The sequence below is a fragment of the Carassius auratus genome, chromosome 28 (genome assembly GCF_003368295.1).
Source record: "Carassius auratus strain Wakin chromosome 28, ASM336829v1, whole genome shotgun sequence".
NCBI lineage: Eukaryota > Metazoa > Chordata > Actinopteri > Cypriniformes > Cyprinidae > Carassius > Carassius auratus.
The window spans coordinates 14,189,930-14,211,711 of NC_039270.1; the positions used below are offsets into that span (position 1 = coordinate 14,189,930).

A 21,782-nucleotide genomic window follows, 5' to 3' on the forward strand; every position below is an offset into this window, starting at 1 on the left:
CAAAACTATTTCCTTGAATTAAATCTTGTGTGAAAATGTCATTAAACTAACAAACAAATGTATATAGAGTCATGGCCAAAAATATCGGCACCCTTGGTAAATATGTTTAAAGGCAGCTGTGAAAATTAATGTATTGTTAATCCTTTTGTCATTTTATTTACAATTTATTTATTTTATTTATTTATTTATTTACTCACTCTCGATGCCACGATGCTGACTGATGCAAAATGGGATTCCTACCAAAGCATCATGGGTGCTGCCCCTTCCAGTGCCCTGTGCAAACCGCTGCGCCCCTATTAGGTGTAGGCCGGGGCTCGGAACAAGTAGTTCCACTCACCATTGTCAAAGCACTACCTCACTGGGTGAGACTGGATAACACTGGGAAAACGTACCCATTCTGCTTGGAACAGGGATGCTGTGGAAACCCCATCCTTCCCGAAGGAGGTTTCGGGAGCAGATACACATATAGCATCCGATTAGGTGTATATGGAGAAATTTGAGGTGATTAAAACCCTCTTGGGAAGGCAGAGTCTGTCAGGGAAACACGAGCTCTAAGGCTATACCGTGGACTATACACATACGAACCCGTTCTCACGGATTCATCATGAAGGCCTGGCGCCGGATGTTCCGCCGCATCCAGCTGCCTAGGGTGATGGAGGATCTCAACAGGGTCTACAGTACGGACACTCATATGTAATAGGCCAAGCGGTGGAAGTGTCACTGTGGCCGCCATATGCCCCAGGAGCCTCTGTAAAAGTTTCAGTGGGACCGCTGTCCTGCCCTTGAATGTATTCAAGCAGACTAACACCGACCGCGCATGTTCCTCTGTGAGGCCTGCTGTCTGTTCGACCAAATCCAACTCCATACCGAGAAAAGAGATCCTCTGCATTGGCGAGAGTTTGCTATTTTTCCCAGTTGACCCGATGGCCCATCAGGCTGAGGTGCCGGAGCACCAGGTCCCTGTGCTCGCACAACTGATTCCGAGATTGTGCTAGTATCAGCCAATCATCTATATAGTTGAGAATATAAACACCCTGCTGGTATGCATTGCACCTGCTGCCTTCTTTTAGTGATCAGCGACAGCTGGATGCAATAATTTCATGCCAATGTGCATTGGCTCGTTTAGTTAACACTTGAAGTAGATTGGTCTATCAAAGCGATATCCCATTTTGCGTTGGTCACCGACGTGGCGTCGAGAGTGACTGACTGAAAGGGAAATGAGCTTCACAAATTAGTGAAGTGGCTTTAAGAAGAGGAAGTGTGTCTATATCGTCCTAATGCATGGTGAGGAGGAGAGTTTGAGTGGACTTAAAACTCTCCAAGGATCACAGCTGTAGAACTGCAGAAAATAGTTGAGTCTCGGGGTCAGAAAACCTAAAAAAAAATTGTCAAACAACATCTACATCACCACATGTTGTTTGGGAGGGTTTCAAGAAAAATTTTATCAGCAAACACTCAGGATGGGTTTGGTGAAAACAGGGATAAAAAGTACTTAATGTGTACAATGAAATATACTGCTGTATTTTTAATATTGTAGGCCTATATTTCTGCTGGAGGTCCTGGACATCTTGTTTAGACACATGACATCTTTGATTCTATCAAATACCAACATATAAAAAATCAGTAAGTGACTGACTCTGTTAGAAATCTTATAATGGACCATGTTTGGTCATCCAACCGTATAATAATCCAAACACAAACCTCAAAAACAACACAGAAGTGGGTCACTGAGCTCAAATCCAAGCTTCTGCTATGGCCATTTTCAGTCCTCTGACCTGAACCCTACGGAAAATGAGAGGAGTGAACTGAAGAGAAGCTGGGAATCTGAAGGGTCTGGAGTGATTCTGGATGAAGGAATGGTCTCTGATCTCTTGACCTCATCAGGCATTACAGGAGAAAATGTAGACCTGTTAAACTGGCAAATGGAGGTTTCAAAAAGTATTGAATAAAAGGGTGCCGTTCATTGTGGCCAATGTCTATTAGAGAAAAACATTTATTTCATAATGATATTTTTCCCCATTTTAAATAATTTTTATCCAATGAAAGGTTCGATTTTTGTGATTTTTTTTATTTTTATAAAAGATCAAAAGGATTAACAACGCAGATGAATTTTCACAGCCTTCTTTGACTATATTCACGAAAGGTGCCGATATTTTTGCCCATGACTGTATTTGTGTCATAAAAAATGGCCAACTCAAGCAGATACTCGCCATCTACAAAAATATCTGTTCATCAGGTGTGTTAATTAGGCCGGAGATGAGAGACCTTCTGCGCCCTTCTTTTGATATTATCTCTCTTCCTTTCGTGTCTGTGTTTTATCAATTTGCTGTCAATTCCGCAACCCTACAGAGGATAAGTGGTTTGGAGAATGGATGCACGGTGTACACTTTTGTTTTTTGAAACATTTTGCAAGCTGTTCTGCATGCACCCGGGGGATTCTACTTATGTTGGCCCAGTTACCCGTTTTTTCCGCATCTGTGTTACACTCTTTTAAGGGAAAGACATTCCCATTGGGAGCCACATTTGACACTAAAGTTTTTTTCTCCTATGATCTGTTTATGGTTCATTAAACAATCTGATGCCTAATGGAATGCATTCTGAGAGTAAACCTGCTCAGACCATTTCCAAGAAACAGTGTTCTGGACATGAGTAAAAGCAACAAACGTGGCTCGCCCCAGCGTTTCTCACGCAAACACATCATGTTTCAAAAATAGAGATGAATAATAGGCTGACTCCTTCACAAACCATCAAAATCACTCCTTTGACGAACAAAGAGACAATTGACACAGATTCCTTTAAATGTCTAATGCACATATTCTTTCTCAGACACACAGCATTGCCATTTAACTCATTTTATTAACAAAATAGCTCTGAACATGCATTTTCAAATCCAAAAGAGAGGGTTCTCCAAAATTGGAAATAATTGTACATCGTTGGACAATCCAGCTTGGCACATTAAAAGCATTTTTTTTTCTCCCTCATTTTTCAAACACAGTGGCAACAATTATAGAAACACATACCAGTCAAGACAAACAATGGTTTTATCAAACACATTAGTGGCTTGATCATAACCAGTAAAAGGGCAATAAATAGAAACGCATGCTTCCACATTCACACACGCTCGTCAGTAAGAATGCCATCAGACTTCATTGTGACCTGCTGAGAAGGCTTGCTTTCAAAGAGATGTGTCAAAGTCTGAAGTAAAGTAGCTTACTACTTCAGTTTCTTTCTTAGACAGCTGACAAAAGTACGCAAGGTTTTTCTTGAGGATCGCCTCGGCTAACCCTGACTCCACAAATGCTCACACATTAAACGGCAACACACGCAGTGGTGCTCAGATGTGGGGCAGAGGGGTCTCTTATACTCACTCCATCTGGAGCGCGCCTCCAATATACAGCTGTTAGAAACTCCAACACACATCCACACAGAAAAGGTCAAAGTAATTGGTTACATTGCAGAATCCTTTTTGTTTACAGCATTCCCATTGGAAATTGCCCTAAAACATTCCTATTTCCCCTTCCATGCAAAATCATATTCGATCATGACTATAAAAAAACAAGGGTTCACTGAGCACACTGGGAAACATAATTGCACTGACTGACTACAAAATCATCACATAGTTTGTTGTTACTACAATTAAAGGCAACAAAATCCTAAAAAAAAAAACATATTTTGTAATAATCAAATCATATGGGCACTTTTAAAATGGAATTCCGTGTATTAAAAAGAATAAAAAAAGAAACCAAATTGATGTTTAAAAATACAAACAAGTCAAGTCTCGCTTAGAAACCACAAATATATAGCCACAGTCTTCAGCATCAATAAATACTGCTGAAATGCTGATAAGTAGAGGTTTTTTTTCTTTTCTTTAATTCATTAATCAAATACTAGTCACATGCACTCATGCAATCAGTCTCCACTGCCTCGTCCTCAGCTACACGCAAGCGCACACACGCAGGCACACACAATAGTGTTCTATGGCGTGTTTTCCTCAGTCCGCATGACTGCATAGTAGCTCGATGTCTTTGTGACAAACAGTATTTGGTCTCCCATGGCAATTGTCACAAATTGAAACATCCTACATAAAGGCAAAAGTCTCACAAGTTGGAATGTGGCAGTAAGAGAGAACGGAAGACTCTTCACACAGTGTGTATGAATTTGTTTGTGTGTACCTTAGATATCTACATTTCTTGATCTACAGAGTGTCACTTTTAAACTTTTAACCTCCATTTGATCCAAGTTAGACCTGCTACTTGGATTGGCTATATCAATATGTCTGTTAGACCTAGAGGATGTTCCCATGAATACAGTGATACACAGTGATTTTCAGACAATCTGAATGTAAAATGGTTTCATATGCACCTAAAAGTACAGGATTTCCAAACTTTATGAGCAATGAATTTCCATGATTTTTCCCCTTAACTTTTTCCACCATTCAATTACTGGATAAAGAATTTGTAAAAATATTTTCATAATGACTCACAAAGAGTGATTTCTATCTAAAGAAACAAACAAGAAAACTGAGCACTGAAATTAATTTACCTTTCTTTTATTTTTTAATTAATTTCCTCTTTTCAGGTCTGGAAAAAAACACTTTTAAAATTCAATGTAATTTCCAGGACCTTGGGAACCCTGTATATATTTATATGGCTAATTAGACTAGATTGCAAATACTTTCTTCACCAGTAGGGGATAGTACAAGAACAGAGTAGGAAGTGGATTCACCAACAGAATATCCCAAGTCTTGGCTAGAAATACTACAGAGATCTCCAAACTGAAAAACATTGCACTGCTTCCTCAAAGACCCATAGCTATGAAAACATTTGCACTGGATGTGTTTGTGTGTTAGTAAATGTAGATTTACAGCTTATTTCACAGGACTGTTTGTTGGGTCTTGAAGACCACAGTGTACCACCAAAGCATTGGTGTATCATTGCATTGTTGTAGCTTGGCATCATGATGCAAAAGTTATTGTTTAACACTGGCAAAAGGAAGACAGCTGGTTTGGAATCGGATTGTAGCGTCATCACTCTTACGGAGAATCCTATAGGAAGACTTTCTCAACTCACTGAATAGTTCAGAACTTTTTTAAAAACGGACGGTTTTTCTGGATTATGAGGGAATGTTCTTAGAGCTTGATGTAATCATGAGCACACAAGTTTATTTTAGGTAGATCAATGAAATTGAATTAAAAAAAAAATCCACCTCATTCATGGAGTTTCTTTAAGGCACCGAAAGCACTTCAAAAAGATATACAGCATTTTTCGAATCAGGTGTTTGCAGTCTCTGTAATCTGTGGGATGCACACGTGTCTAAAAAAACTTTCAGAAATGAATGAAAGTGTGCACCACTGAGTATAATGTTCAGGTGTGCATGCAAATTTCAGATCCAGACAGATGGTTTGCCTTCTCCGGACTTGCTGCTGCTGGTGCTCCCAGCACTCCCAGATTTTCCATGCTTAGACCGTTGCTTTCGCTCCTTCTGAGGTGCAGTGGTGATGTTGCTCTGAGGCTTCTCATCGATGTCATTGGTGTCATTCATCTCATCGTGGTTATTGCTAGCATTGTGCTGCAAGGTATAAGCTTGAATCGCTGCCTCTAATTGTATCACATCTTTGTTGATGGGAGGCGGTCTCGCCTCACCTGCAGATGGGAAGTTGTCTTCATTGGAGCCGTACTGCTGCTGCTCTTCCTGGGCGATGTTGGCACGGTTTTGCTTGCAAGCCATCTTGGCGTTGCTCAGGTCTGTGTACGGCATCGTCTCAGGCTTCACTACGATGTTATACCCTGGTGGTGCAGAAGGAGTGTTCCAGGAGAAGGGATAACCAACATAGTCTGCTTCTCGAACACCGCCCCCAACTCCGCCTCCTGGTTCCCCTTCGCTGAGTGAAGGCCCACCTACTCCGACAGACACGCCCCCGGCTGCAAGCAAGCTAAGCTGGTACTCATCATCGGTGGCTGATTCAGTTCGTTTGCGCAGTGCATCCCGGATAGTTCCTACTCCGAGGTGAATCATTTCCCACAGGTTTAGTAGCAGGCAAATGCAGCTGACGCCGTACATAATTCGGAGGAAGATGGTTTTTTCAGTGGGGCGTGAGATGAAGCAGTCCACGTGGTGTGGACAGGGTTTATCTGAGCACACAAAGATTGGTTCCACTCGAAAGCCGTATAACAGGTACTGTCCCGCCAGAAAGCCTGCCTCCAGTGCGGAGCGTGTCAGCAGCTGTAACACATACACTCGCATCAGACCATCGTCTCGTATTCGCCGGCGCCCATCGTGGCGCACTTTGGGTTTGGGACGTGGTGGCACCAGCTCACGACGCGTGTTGTCTATCTCAGGCACTTCATAGATCATGGGGTCATCCTCGCGTTCCTCTTCCCCATCCTCATGTCCTGGCCGATGCTGCCGTGCACCAAAGTACATCTTTCTCGGTCTGCGCTGAGTGTATCCGTCCCCTACTGAGTTTCTTACGGCTGGGGCCCCGGCCCCCGCACCGCCCCTCAATTCCTCGTTGTGGGAGATCTTATTGGCTGCGTAGCCCATATAGAGCAGAGAGGGCATGGCGGACAGGATGATCTGAAAGACCCAGAATCGCACGTGCGAAAGCGGCGCAAAGGCATCGTAGCAGACATTCTCACATCCCGGCTGGCCCGAGTTGCAGACAAACTTGCTCTGCTCATCGTAGTATATGGACTCGCCGCCCACCACAGTCAGCACGATGCGGAAGACAACTAGCGCAGTGAGCCAGAGTTTCCCCACCGACGTGGAGTGGTGCTGGATCTCCTCCAGCAGACGTGTCAGGAAGCTCCAGCTCATGACGTCTGATGACAACGGGGCAGACAGCGTCCCACACTGCACAGCTCACAGACTCTGTGGACAAACACAGAGAGTTCCAAATATAATTCAAAGTTCATACCTTAAAACAATTACATACAGTATGTGAAGCATAATTACAGTATTTTAGTGCATTTTTTGATGTGCATTGACAGTTAATAAAATAAATATTGTGTATGGAATGAATGAATAGATGCTCTTTTAAGTAAAAGAGCAATTAAAACAACCCAATCTTTCAGAAATTAAGCTATAAAGGAAAAATGTATGATACAACCATTACTAGGGATGAACGATATTGGATTTTTAGGGATATCCGATATGCCAATAATTTTCAACTCATTTTGGCTGATAGCCGATGCCGATATATATTTATTTTTAATTTTGGTTCGATTTTTAACAAAAACTCATTTGTTAGAATTAAATAAACAACAAAGTTATTTTATAATGACAGTACACTGAAGATCTGAAAGTACCTATAAATAAACTATATTAGGAGCCCGCAGAGGCTGCCGCTGCACGTGCTATTACTGTTTATGCTATCATTCACCGAACGTTGATTCTGTACGTGCTTTCTCAGTTTAAATGCAGCAATCCAACTGAGTGAATCTCATCACCATTCAGGCAAAACTTTGCTGACATGATCTAATCGCTAGCACACCCTGAGAACATGTGAGTTAATGTATTCCTCTTGTCTGCAAGACATATCGGCAAATTCAGATATTGCTCCGATAATATCGTGCATCCATAATCTGAATCTAAGACAACTTTTTATGTTTTTGTAAATGAAAACCAGTAACCAGTATTACAATTACTTAGGGGTGTGACGGTTAGTATATAACCGTGAGACCTGCGGTTATAGTTGAACACCGTCATTAGAACTCTATAACCGCCAAAACCGTGTCATTAAAATATTTTTTACAAACATTTTTTATCAAAAATTATTTTCATTTTTTAGATAGGATCATAAGATGCGCAATATATTGGGAGACATGGTTTTTACCACTTAATGAAGTTTTGTAAATCGTCAGACATGATATTTACCACTTCATAAAATTTTGCTTTGTGGAAAACCTTTCTTAAAAACGAATTTCGTTTTGTACAAATTTTATCTTAATTTTAATAAATGTTTCGTCAACCAATTGCATGTTTTTTAATAAATAAAAAGCAAATATAGCAGACAATGACATGGAAGCCCCAGCGCGCCGCTTTCACTTGCACTGCACTGTGAACTAGAGCGCATCTCATCATAAATGAAACTCAGCGTAGGCCTATGCCTCATACATTAGCATTAAATATCTTTGCTGCATCCTTTCTAGAACAGACAATGGCTTTTTTTGCGGCTCGCATCAGCAAAGCATTGCATCGCAAAACAATCAGTGGATGGCGGGCGGGTGCGGCTTTGAAATTTGCTCAAAAAACGTTGGTGCGGATGATGAGTTTTGTGACATATCTCCTTAATAAACGGAGGTCTGAAATCTCTGTCCCTTTACCGATCAGAGTGTCGCTGATACGGAGTTAACCCGCTATCTCCAAGAACAACCAATTGACTCTACGGCAGATCCACTACCATCCCCCCCCCCCCCCCCCGACGGTTATGTTATGAACTGTCACTTTTGACTCACGTCATAACCGTCATCACCAATTCTGAAACCGGCACACCCCTACAATTACTATATTTCTAAATTAAATATTAAAAGCTAAAATAAACATTGTGTATAAACCAATGTGTATAAAATTGTATAAAATTGTTTTTAAAGAATAAATTACTGAACGTTAGATGACAACAAAGGTAAACAAATTAAGGAAATATGAAATTAGCACTATTAAAGATCCAATAATTTTATATCCAAAATTGATAAGATTGATAACAGATCTGGTTCCAATATATACCAATTTTCATCCGTATAGTTAATTGTGTATTCTGCTAGATATATTGTTTGGTAAGAGGTCAACCTAGTGTTAATAGACTCAATGAACGGAACTCTCTCTTTCACACACACATACGCAGACACAATTACCTTGAGCACTGAGCCTGAACCACACAAATCTTCCCTGAGGGAGAACAGCTGTGGTGAGCGGGTGAGTGTGTGACCTCTTGGGTTTGTCTCTACTCATTCTTCTTGTTTTGCTTTTTTTTAATGTATGTTTGAATTTCTTCTTTCAATAAAGCAGGTAGTGATTGTTATGACCATATTAGGCCATGCCTGAGCAAATACAAGGGAGATATATAATATTATAATATCTCATTTAATGTGACCAACTATATACTATGCATGTTTTAAAGGAGAAGAGAACAGACTAATTTATTTCTTCTCAAAGGTCACCGTTATCCAACTCAACAGGACCAGAGGGTCCAGGGCTTTCCTGCTCCTCCTGCCCAGAAGAGGTCCTCAGCAGTGGGCATGCGCTCATATGTTCTAGCCCTTCACCTTTAATCTGTGTCTCACTATGCTGGTAGAGGCACTGGGGTGAGGAACATAGACTTAGACTGTGACTCATACGTAGGCACACAAACAAAGCACAGACACAAAAAATACGAAAGACGCACAGAAAACGAGAAGGATCCACTGGTCACTCTGGAGCATCTGGCCTTGAATGACTGCTGTTGCTATTATGCCCCCATCATCTCACCATCACTCTTTTATTTCTCTTTCTCTATCATGCTCTCTCTCTCTCTCTCTCTCTCAAAGGTTGAAACAGCACTCACTCCCAAAGGGAATAAAGGACTTTGTTTTGTATCTCTGCCTGTTGAACACGCTCAGTCAAACACAGGCGCTGGCCACAGGGACTCAACTAACAACAATAAAATAATATATAAATGTTATTGTGTGTGTATTAGACATGCTTGAACAAAGTAAATTGTGCCTCAGCATTAGTATTGTGTCACTTTTATGATATGTCAAAGGGGGCAAGACATCCCTTTTTGGTTTCATGCCAAGTTAAAAACAAAAATCTGTTTGTTATGCTTTAATTAATTACATTACTTGATAAGAGCTAAGAGTTATTTATTGCAAAACAATTACCAACATCAAAGAAGACAGATAAAATTATATAATGAAATTTAAACACAAACTCATACGAGCTACTATACTTTTCCCTCTACATAATGAATAAAAATCATCACCAGATATATTTCAGTCTATTTTATTTCAAACATTTGGAGTCAGTGTTTTTTTTTTATTTTTTATGAAATTAATACTTTTATTTAACAAGAAAGCATTCAATACATCAAAAGTCTTAGCAAATACATTTGCAATGTTACAAAAAACATATTCCAAAAAAATTACTTTTTTGTTTTCACAAAAATATAAGCACAACCATTTTCAACACTGATAATAATATTTCTTGAGCAGCAAATCAGCATATTGATTTCTGAAGGATCATGTGACACAGAAGACCGGAGTAATGATGCTGAAAATTCAGATTTGCTTTCTCAGGAATAAACTGCATTTTACAAAAAATATGAAACTGAAAAAGAAGAGGTTACTCTAGTAATATTATAAAATCATTATAAGATCATTTTTACTGTATTTTTGAGCAAATAAATGCATCCCTTGTTTGCATAAATGGCCTTTTTTACACAGTAGTGTATATGTTTTTTTTTCCTATACAGAGAACAAGTTCATGCCGCACAAACCAAAACGTTTTGTCCTGAATACATTAAGGCATTCCTGGTATAATTGTTGATCCTATTCACTGATTAAAGCCCGAGTCCCGTTACACATGTGGGTCTCTAGCTCCACACACACACACACACACACACACACACACACACACACACACACGCTCAGTTCTCATGCCCTGCCCCTTGGCGGGGACAGACAGTGTACAGATTCAGCAAAATGCCCCTGTGACCATGTCAAAGCCAATCTATACCCTTCACTTATCCATCCACACTCCCTCTCTCTCTCTCAGTCTGCCATCTCATTTGTTTATAGTGTGTCACAACCTTTTTTGACTTATGTTCCCAAGAGCCCCATTGCACCCCTTTACAAATTTTCAACCAGAAATGTGCTCTTTTCATTACATAACATAGTGAATATAATTTAGTATTTTCATTAGTATTAGTTCACAAACAAACAATTCCTTCGACAGCTCCAATATTACTTAAACTGTAGATTAATAAAAATATTGTTAGAATTGGCTGTTTGATTCTGGTTTAATATCTGATGTAGTCCACGCATTTAAATAAAAAATAAACCCAATATATATTTATTTTGCCTCATTATACAGTTAATATCATTAAGCACTTTCAGTATTATATGAATAGTTCACAAATACATTTGAAAATGAAAACAGACAGACAGACAGACAGACAAGCAAGGCAAAATAAATCCCAGATATTAAACCAGAAATGTGCTCCTCCTACCTCATAATATAATGAATATCATTTTAGCATTTTCGTTATTACATGAATAGTTCACTCATAAATAAATAAACGAAGGAAAACAACAATCCTCCGACAACCCTTACATTATTAAAAGACTAATATTAACAATGCTGTTTTAGGGGTTTGGAAAAGCAGAATGTAGCCCCTGACTGAGATTCACTTGTTCACAGTAAACAGTGTCACATAACATAACACATGCCATATCTACAGAAGACACTTAAGGTAAGAGTCCCATCCAGTTCAAGTCAAATCAGGTCAAACAGCACTGATGTATTTGCCTGTTAAGTCACAGAAGCACATGCCGTGAAAGTTGTACTCACACATACTCGACATTCTGTCTTTCCCTGTCTGCTTTCCCTCATTTTTGTATCCCCCTCATTTCTTCTCTTTTGAAGAGCAGCCCAAGACATCAGAGACCACTGACCTTCTAGCAGCACATTAGAGACCAACACACACATACTGTATGTGCACACAAAGCGCGCGTCTCCATGAAGAATGCGTGAGGGGGAGACTCTCAGAAAAGCGCACAAAAGCCCTTTACCTCAAAAAACTGGGTCAGAGAGGGTTGTGGTTTGAGGGGGGGGGGTGTTATGTTTTGATGTGGGAGGTTGGGTGGGTTAATATCCCTGACAGCGCGAGAGCAGACAATGATGAGGGGAGAACAAGAGAAGAAAGCCAAAATTAAGGGTGATGTTCAGCCTGTTACAAGAAACCAGAAGATTTACTCAACCTCTTTCCTCAACACACACACACACACAAACACAAAGACATGCACACTTGTCACAGATAAGTGAGTAAACAATATTTCTCCCTTAATCTTATCGCCTACTTCCTCTCTGAAGCCCCCCTTCCCTTCTCTCTAGCACTTTCCCAGCACACTGCTGGAAGGAAGGGAACTTCTTAATGCTTGCTCTTGTACTGTATTCATCGGCCCATCTTTGGTCATGGCTTAAATTAGAGCTTCTAGCGATCTCCAGCGCTCACATTCTTATCCATACCCTGTGTTCCCTTTCGTTCTTATCACGCCCCACTCTCTCTTTCTGTGTTTCTCTCACAGTAAAGAGTGCGGCGAGATTAAAATCGCAGCTATTTCCACAGACAGTGAGAAGGAAAAATCTCATTAAAATTCGACACACATTTCCCAAGTGCGATAAGAAAACAATCATTTAATGTGACTATGTTACTTTGTAAAGAGAGAAGCATTCCGGAATTTGCAATGAAAATTAGCATTTTCCCTGTAATTATGATTTGTTACGGAAGAATCTTATTGTAGATTATGGCTCGGAAATTGATGTGAAAGATTTCTCTGTTAAGTCAACTTGAAATGTGATAAATTAATTTATGATAGAATCTGATGACAGCCTGAAGTATCTTCATTTTATCCTGCACAATAAAGATCTTAGGGTTTACTCTATCATACTGTCCCTTGTTCTGTGTGCTTGTAAGTCTTTGGGTGGACTCTTTAAATCAGAAGCTCCTAAAATAAGCAGATGCATAAAGACTTTAAAACTAAAATCCAGTTGGTGAGTTAACTTAAAAGAATCCTTGCACAATGTAGAACTGCACAGACAGACAAAACCAATAAAGAAATAAAAAACATAAAAACTAAAATACAAATTAAAGTAACATTGAATTTGTATTCATTAATTGGTATTTATTTGTATTAATAAAAAACTACTGACAAATAAAAGTAATACACATCTGAATAACGTATTATTATATGATTAACAAAAAAAAAAAAAGTTGTCAAACATTGGTCACGGTCTGTGTGTCCGATTCTCTAAAAAGAACTGACTCAAGAGTCAATTGTGCCAGAAATTTGACTACACTGGTTGTGGTGTATGTTTTTGATTTAATAACAACTGAAGGAGTCATTCTTTAATTGAACTACCAAATACACTGGCAGCACTGTAGATTAAATAACATTGCTGTGGCACCACTGAATAATTAATGCAGGAAACTCTAGCAGAGTATTTTACTAAGGATGCACCAATATTACATTTCTCTGCCAATACTGATAGCGGATCATTCAGAATGACATCTCCCAATACTGACAGTTTGGGTTTCCCAAGGAAAACAATCTCTATCTATTTGCTCGCACATGAGCAGCTCCGTTTCATCTCGGAAACGTGTTCTGTGTTTACGTTGCCAAATTCTGCCGTGTAAATAGCAAATCCGTCATGGCACGAGCGCAACTGGCTCTTAAAGGGAATGGAAAATGAGACTCTGATTGGTTTATTGCACGTTACACCCACAAAAACACACATTATACATTAATAGAACAGGGACAACCCGTTTAGACCATGCGCCTGGGCGCGCCAACCGTGTTTCCGTCGTTAAAATAGCAAAAGTGGATTTGGACATGCCCTGAGTGCACCTGCGCTGTGACCTTTACACTAGATCGTTAAAATAGGGCCCTGTTTCTATCAGACGTAACAAAGCTCTTTTGCAATACTGGATGGGAGGCGAGCTCAACTAATGTTTGGTGAGGAGAAAAAAAAAACTACGGGTGACTCATAGGGTCAAATGCAACCTGCGTTTACCGAGCTGTTTTTTTGAAGTGGGATTGCATTAATGCATCTTCATTTCAACTTCATAAATTATGAATTAGAGGAAACATTTCCTATACATGAGTTGCAGTCTAACATGTTTTTCCACCTTTTGATTGATAGGATATGTCCTGATTATCGCTGTCTTTAAACAAGTGGCTAATAGTTGTGTGCAGGTAATTGCTTTTATTGGCGGATACCTATAATCATAAGAATGTATAAAGAGTTTGATTACTGGAACCAAAAAAACAAAAATAAATAGAACAAGTTATGAATAACAAATTTTCCAAGATCCCAATTCTAATAAAAATGAGTCTATGGCTGCGTTCAAGTCCATTTTTTATGCCCTTTATTGAGCTGTGCTGTGTATCACAAGTTCATTGATGCAGGTAGAGACAATTCTCGCTGGTCAATCAATGATCAGCAGGGTTTACACGTCACATTTTGGTAATAATATGGCTGGCTTGGAACCTCAGCCGAGGTGGTACTGAAAAAAGTACCAGGTACTGTATCCAATGGAAAACTCCCCAAAAGTGAACCATACCAAACCATAGGATGCCATTCCATGCAGTGGAAAAGTACCATAAGAGTCTGTCAGTTCATAAAGTTTAATATTAAGTTTATTTCTACAAACTGAAAGTAAGGCACTACAGTGCATTTGAATGCAGGCGGTTGAGTCCATTTGCCTAGAAATATGTATTTGATATGCGCCAGTTTGAGTCAGCGGTAAATTTAATTGTATAGCCTAGTATGCACTTGAACACAATGCCTTAATTTTGTGTTCAATCGTCCAATGTGAACTTTTAGCATACATGTTATTTTGATTGATGACGACCGCTGTGGTTGAATCAGGTTTAAATTAGTCTTGAATGTACAATGCATGCTTATCAGAGGGAAATACTTTGCATATGATTATGTATGTATAGGGAGGAGTACTGGAGTGGAAACATAATATGTTGGAGCACAGCTTGAGGCATTTGTAAGTGTCATGAATACGCAGTTACTCACACATAAACCCTGCTAAATACATAACTAAGAGAGAGAGAGAGAGAAAGGTTGTCATACCTCTACCTCCGCAGGCATCCCAGCACCTGCCTGTGTTCCTAACACTTTTTAATTAGTGGTGGGAGGGCAGATATTTAATTAGTGTTAACTAGGCAGACAGCGCTGTGAAGAACAAATTGGGAGGTGTGTAAGATTACAATGTTTGCTGTTACGATAAGAGATAAATGCAGCATCTATTTTGCAATTATTTGAATGAAGCAAAGTCTTATATTCTTCCCACAGAGGCTAAAACAAATTAGTAATTTTAAATCTTAACACTGTGTCATATCTTTAGTATTAAGTTCATCTGACCTAAAGAAGAAAACCCAAGAAGATCCACTGACGCAGATTATACCTACATGGGGGGTGGGGGAAAATGCAAACATTATTTTCCAGCATTTGGTGTGGTTTCTTGCTAGCGTGGTGTGCTTATTAAAGGACATAAAAACCATCTGGAGTTTACTGCTAGAGCTCATTACCACGCACCACCTATTATTTGTTTAATCCCTGATAACACCCAGCACACAGCAGATAATCATATAAAGTGTCTTGCAGCTAAATTAGAGTCTAATTATAGGCCATCAGTGTATTCCATCATCAAATATTAATTTAATGATTAATTAAAACATAAATGTACATGCAGAGAAACACTACAGACTTTTTTTATGTAAGCAAGCGGCAAATACTTTTCCCCAAAAAGTTCATTAGTTTATCACATTAGTACATTAACTCATACTTCTACAGAATTTAATAATCTTAGTTAATATTAATTTCACCATTTACTAATGGATTATTAAAATAGCTAGTTGTGTTTGTTAACAGTAGTTAATGCTCTGTGATCTAACGTATAAATAATGAATTACAATTTTCATTAACTAACATTAAAAAAGTTTTCTAATAGAGTAATAAATGTATAGTTCATTGTTCATTCATGTTAGTTACTACTTTAACTAATGACTTGTTGTATGTTACCAAATATTTTTAATTTGTTTCTTCCTACTAACTAAAATCTTTTGATTGCCTTCATTAAAATCTAAAGTTAAATTAAAGTTTTTAAAAGCCTGTTTTAAGATTTCTTTTCACTGTGCTTTTAAGCAGTTTGTTTATAAAACTCATGATATGCTTCTTTACAGACCACCCTGTGAAACGTACATTAAAGTCCCCATGAAATCCAAATGTATTTTTTTTGGGTGTTAGTATCAATATGTTAGTCTTAAGGTTATCTATAAGGCAGTGTGCTCCAAAAACAGTGACAAAATTCACATTTAGAAGATGAGCATTCAAAGCTTGCAGTTCGTCACTTCCACCAAAAATGCTCATCAAAATACTTCCATCTTCTCATTAAATCTTCTGTCCAATCATATGCTCTCTAGATTCTGAAGCATCTGCCCCCTGCACTATAAATAGACGCTGAACCACAGACTGAGATCGGTCACTTGTTCACAGTGTAGTATTTCCTGTACAATGAGTGGTTCTTAGTGCACAATGTTGCGATAGGGAACAATTCATATATGCTTTCAATATATATGCAGTATATGTAAATGAGGTCTGGTTTCATGAGAAACATAATCCAGACTTTGGCTTTGGTCCAGAGACGCGATGGCACAGAGCGGATCACATGCACAAGTCGGCATATATTAAAAACTTTTACAACTACACAGCCTCAGCATGATTATAACCACTATTTTGTTTCAATAAGTGTTTCTTATTGAATCTAGGATATAAACAAAACGCTAGTCGCTATTTTTAAAAAGGGGGTGGAGATGCTTGATATGTCTTGCCCTCTCTTCCTGTTTCAGTGGAAATGACGTCACCACATAGAATAATGCTGCGTGTTTCATGGGACCTTTAATGCTGTGTTAGTCTTCATAAGACAGGGAATTTATGTTAAAATGAGACACTTTCTAACAGATTGCTATTTTTTATATGATCTGTCTGTATTGCACACTAGTTTATTATTAACTTTAGCTATTTACATTTTTAAAGGGGTCATTTGATGCCATTTCAAGTTTTCCTTTCTCTGGAGTGTAACAAGCTGTTTGTGAATAGATAAGATCCAAAGTTAAGATAAGATAAGATAGATAAGTTGCAAATAATGAAGTCTCAAATCCAAAGAGATATTCTTTATTAAAGTAAAGACTCCGTCACATCCCCCTAAAACGGCTCGTTCTTACACACCCCCACATGTCTACGTCACTGTGTGGGAAGATTTGCCAGATTTATTTCCAAATGACAGCAACCCTTTCATCGATTTTGCCTTTTATACTTAGGAGTAAAAACAAACAAACACAAACATTCGCTCCTTCTCGCTTTTCTTGCTCTTTGTCTAACAAAAATGTTTTTCATATACCACAGTCAGTTTCAAACTTTTTAAAAATATGTCATATGAACATTTCCTGGTGAGTACCCCTTCACAGAAGACACTCTTTACACTTCAACACTATGAAATGAGGTGATATATTAGGTACATATTGACTATAGCAGGCACCTCCACAGTGAAACTAGAAGATTAATCAAAACACCTTCAGGGCCAACATAGCTGTAGATTATATCATGAAAATACCTTATAAATGGCAATGTTTGAGTCAGCTAAATGTATTTTTCTTCAAGGAAGACCCTGACAGCCTTGATAACTGAGGCTTCTAAGCAGAAAATATACATATAGTAGATGAAATTATAAATGTGTTAAAGGGGAAAGGAGTGAGAGAATGAAAGGAGAGATATATTGAGCACAAGTGTGAAAGGGAGGGGTATAGGCATGCTGGAAAGGTGAGATACATAGGACTAGCATTAGGCTACAATGCACAAAATGAACAGAAAAAACATAGAGAGAAGAACATGTGCTGTGGAGGATACAAAAGATCCAATGCTTGAGGCTAGCCACGTGGTCCACATTTAGTTTCACTTATAGCAAATATAACCTAAACGTTTAGTGACTCATGAAGTATATTGTGTGACATTTTAGTGGCTATTAAGGCTTGTTTCTGCCACAGAAAATGTTTAAAGGTAATTTTGATTTTACCACATAATTCTGATGTTTTTGTAATTGTAAGTTTATATCCAGTGTGTTTTCATTTAAAAACTTAGGTGCATGAGCTCAAATATTAACAAGGCCTACGATCAATCAGTTCCAAAGAGAAATACAAAACTCATGTTAAGAAGACAAGCTGACAAAATGATCCAAGATTTGATGATTTTTAAAAGGCCGCCAATTTTAGACGAGGAACACCAAACTAGGTACAGGATTTTCAGCACAACGCAAGGGTTAAGTGAGAGCCGCAGATAAGAAATGAGAGGTGTTACAGTGGAAGTTCTTATTAAGGATAATTCAAGATATTTTTGTGTGGGAACATCTGCTCAGTTTTACCTAATGTTGGGGTAAAGTGATTAGTGATCCCCTACGGGAGTTTTGCAAAGTCACACACACAGCGTTTACACGTCTGGTGCGCTTTGTGTTCCAGTGTTGTAATATGCTGAATCCCCTAAGAGACAGTGTTAATTAAACAGACAAACTGGCATGTCCTGCTGAGGCTCTGAGGGAAGCTGGAAGTGTACAATGTATCACTGCACAACTATGTGAATGGAGTGCCTTTAACCGGAAAGAGACCCTGGATGCAAATCACACATAAGGCATAAAGCTGTGTTGAGAACTCGCAGAGACTGGTTGTGCCATCAGAGAAAGAAGGCGCCACAAAGTAATAAAAAGAAAACAACACAACCATCTTTCACATTGTTCTGGCTAAGTACATGATAAACAAACATGTGAATCTGAGGCCAGTTCTTTTTAATGAATTTGGTTCACAAATCCGCCCTGACTCAAACTCGTGAGTTTCACAGGTCTGAATCATTCTGAGGATGCACGGCCAGGTAGGAAGCCATCGAGGCATGTCTGAATCCAATGTCAGCTTCACTTCCCATCTGAGATGCTTTCATCTGATGGATTTTTGAAAGCAGCAGAGATGAATTCCTTGCTGCCTTTGATATCCCACAATCCTGTGTGTTCTATTCAGTGATGGTTGAGCTAAAAAAATAAAGATGCTGGCTAGTTTGAGTTTAAATGTATGTTTCTGACCAACTTTTTGTACTTTTGATTTGAGTAATTTAATATTCGCTTGGTTATCACCAAAGCTTGTTCTATTTTGTAGTCAATCATTAAGCCGTCACACTGCATCAGAAGCCTGCCAGAAATCAATTTTGTGAGGTAACTTTGTGCACAAACGCTGCCTCCAAAGTCATTACCTGATAAAGCAGCGAGGCACAAAGTCAGCAGCCATGGCCGTAGCCAGCTATGAGGTCACTGGTCTGGACCACGTTAAATTTTTCATGTTCAAAAATAAAATTTGTTCTCTGATTGATTAATTTGCTGCTAAACTCCTCATATGAATGTCTGCTTGTATAATTCAGAATGTTTTGTGTCCGTGCATGGTATGAAAATGATCTAGATGAAGTGAACGAGTATTCAGAGTTGTGAGTGAGAGTGCGAGTTCCAGCTATTGTAAGCATTTTTTGACTAGTTTTTCCTCTTAATTTGACAATTTAGAAAGTTAATAAAGTAGGAAGTTGCGGTTTAGGTTCAGCGATAACTTTATCTTATCTAATTTCCAAAATATTTTAAATAATTTCAGTTTATTTTATTTATTTATAGGTTTTTGTTTATTTTAATAGCAATATCTGGCAACATTGCATTGGCGGCATTAGTCTGGCAGTAATCAAAAAAGGCAGCGGCTATTTACACTAAGTGCAAATAGCTATAGATGTTAAAATAGCAGGATTTTCTGCTATTTATAATACCTATTGCAAATAGTGACTATTATCTGCACCTCAGTATTGTAGTACATTATAAAACAGTATGCAATAATTAGCCTAATGAGTGTAAATCTTTGTTTTAATTCCAATTATTAAATGGATGCCACCTTATTAGGTCAATAAAGCCCTCCCTACACCTACCCTTACCCTACCCAATACTTTATTTTCAACTTTTTTAATAATTTACTTAATTTTCATTGAAAATAAATACTTTTCTGATGTGATTTGAAAAGGGAGAAAAAAGTTTGAACCCGGGTCGACCACGTCAAAGTATATATGACACAGGGTTAATCTTCTGTGCCACTAGAGGCGACGATCAGTGATGGTCTTAAAAAAAAGTTCAGGGACAGGGTATTGCTGACAAGCTATGACATTTGGTAAGAAAAAAAAATGATATAACTTGTCACAAATGTTATCAATGCTATCAAAATGCTGTCTAACACTAGTGCAGAGTTCTATAGAGCAAGTAACTTAGGGTACAGAATGAAATAAAATACGCAAACACTAGCAATTAAGAAGTCAATGCTAAGTCATTCAGTATGGAAGTTAAACTTTCACAAATAATGCTATAAACATTCATAAGAGCACTATACAAAGTTATCAACTATATAATGGTTATAAATAAAAACTATAACTGCAATATGTACGGTTGCATGAATAATAAACAACTGATTAAATTATCCACCCCATAAATATAAAGTATTAAACTTTGATGCAATAAATAGGGTATGATATAAAAATGAGCATCCCTCCAAAAACATCTACATTTCTGTCTCTTTTTAAGTGTTAGTGTATATAATTAGTTCTATTTATAGGGGTTATTATAGCACAATTCTATAATAAGGGTTATAAAAAAAAACCTGGACCTCACCAACTTTCAAAGCCTGGCTACGGCCATGTCAGCAGCCTAAGCTTTCAGACCCAGTCATAATGTCCATCATAAACTGCATCAACGAATGTTAATATTCCTTTCAGAAAGTAACAATAAAAACACTCTTCATTTTATGTTGATTCACTTTAACCATTCTTTGCAAAACACGTTTTTTATTGTTTATTAATTAAATTTTCCCATAGCATTTCTTTTATAATTCCTGATGTTGCGCCACTGAATTGGAAATAAGACTTCCCATATTTTTCCAATATTTAATTAGTTCTATTTTGTCCACAACTCACTATTTACTTTACACAATTTACTTAATTTTAATGAGAAACCATGATAAACAGGCTAATAAAGACTGACTGTCAATGTTCAAATTATTTCAAGAAATGTGAAGCTTGGCCGTTTATGTGCATCCTGTTCTGTGAGATCTGTGTGGAGGGAGGGGAGTGTTTTTATGAATGTCTGAATGTTTTCCTTCATATATTTGCCAACACTGCTTTAAACCATGCTGTATGTGTTGTGATCAAGACCAAGCAACATTAGAAAATTTGACAAAAAAAATAAATAAATACAAATTTTTTACAAAATGTTTTAGTTTGTCTTGTATTTTTTTTCATTAGATCAGTTAACATTTAAGCTGTCATGGGGTCATGCTACAGCGTGCCCCTCAGATGTTACAATGCATGGGGCATGTTGTCACATTTCAGTTCCATTCTTTTGGGGTAAATAAAGAAAAACTGCAATTATAAAACTACATATTTGTACTAGACAAGAGGAAAAAATTATACTCTGACTGACCCCCATGTGGAATAACACAAACTGAGAATGTCAAAAAGTGTTAGTGTTATGCCCCACTCTCCCCTAGTGCTCTTGTGGTTCAAAATAACTAGCTTCACAATCATTACACTTGGAAGTGTGTGTACATGTGTTTGTGTGTTTTTGGAAAACCCAGAAAAGGCAGTGTGCTCTTTACATCTGAGCTCCGCAGGCAGAAGATTTAAATGGCATAATTCACATTATTTAACAGAAAATACACACACACACACACACACACACACACACACACACCATGCATTCAGGCAGTTTTTGAAGCTTTGTCGTACAGCTGCTGAGTCCATTTATAAGACAGCAGTGAGGTGACAGAGGCAATCCAGAGGCAAGAGGAGAATGCCAGCACAAGCGCTCCAGAGGAGCATTTTTATAAATGAATGCAATAATAATGTTGCCCAGCATTTCTATGAATGGTAATGTACTCTGATGAAAAACAAAAAAACAAGTA

At 38.2% G+C, this 21,782-nt stretch overlaps 1 protein-coding gene across 2 annotated transcripts in view; it reads right to left on the minus strand.

Annotated features, from left to right (window-relative positions):
- Window positions 1–3,023: 3,023 nt before the first annotated feature.
- Window positions 3,024–21,782, minus strand: part of LOC113046910 (gap junction gamma-1 protein-like) — a 32,498-nt gene continuing 13,739 nt past the window's right edge. The window contains exons 1-2 of one of the 2 annotated variants that reach the window (XM_026208041.1): window positions 11,545–12,115; window positions 3,024–6,870 (exon numbers count right to left, since the gene is read on the minus strand). In XM_026208041.1, coding sequence (XP_026063826.1) covers window positions 5,383–6,816 — 1,434 coding nt within the window. In that variant the 5' untranslated portion in view covers window positions 6,817–6,870; window positions 11,545–12,115 and the 3' untranslated portion in view covers window positions 3,024–5,382. Of the gene's footprint in view, window positions 6,871–11,544; window positions 12,116–21,782 lie in introns of those variants that run through there. The other variant, XM_026208040.1, reaches the window with a different exon arrangement.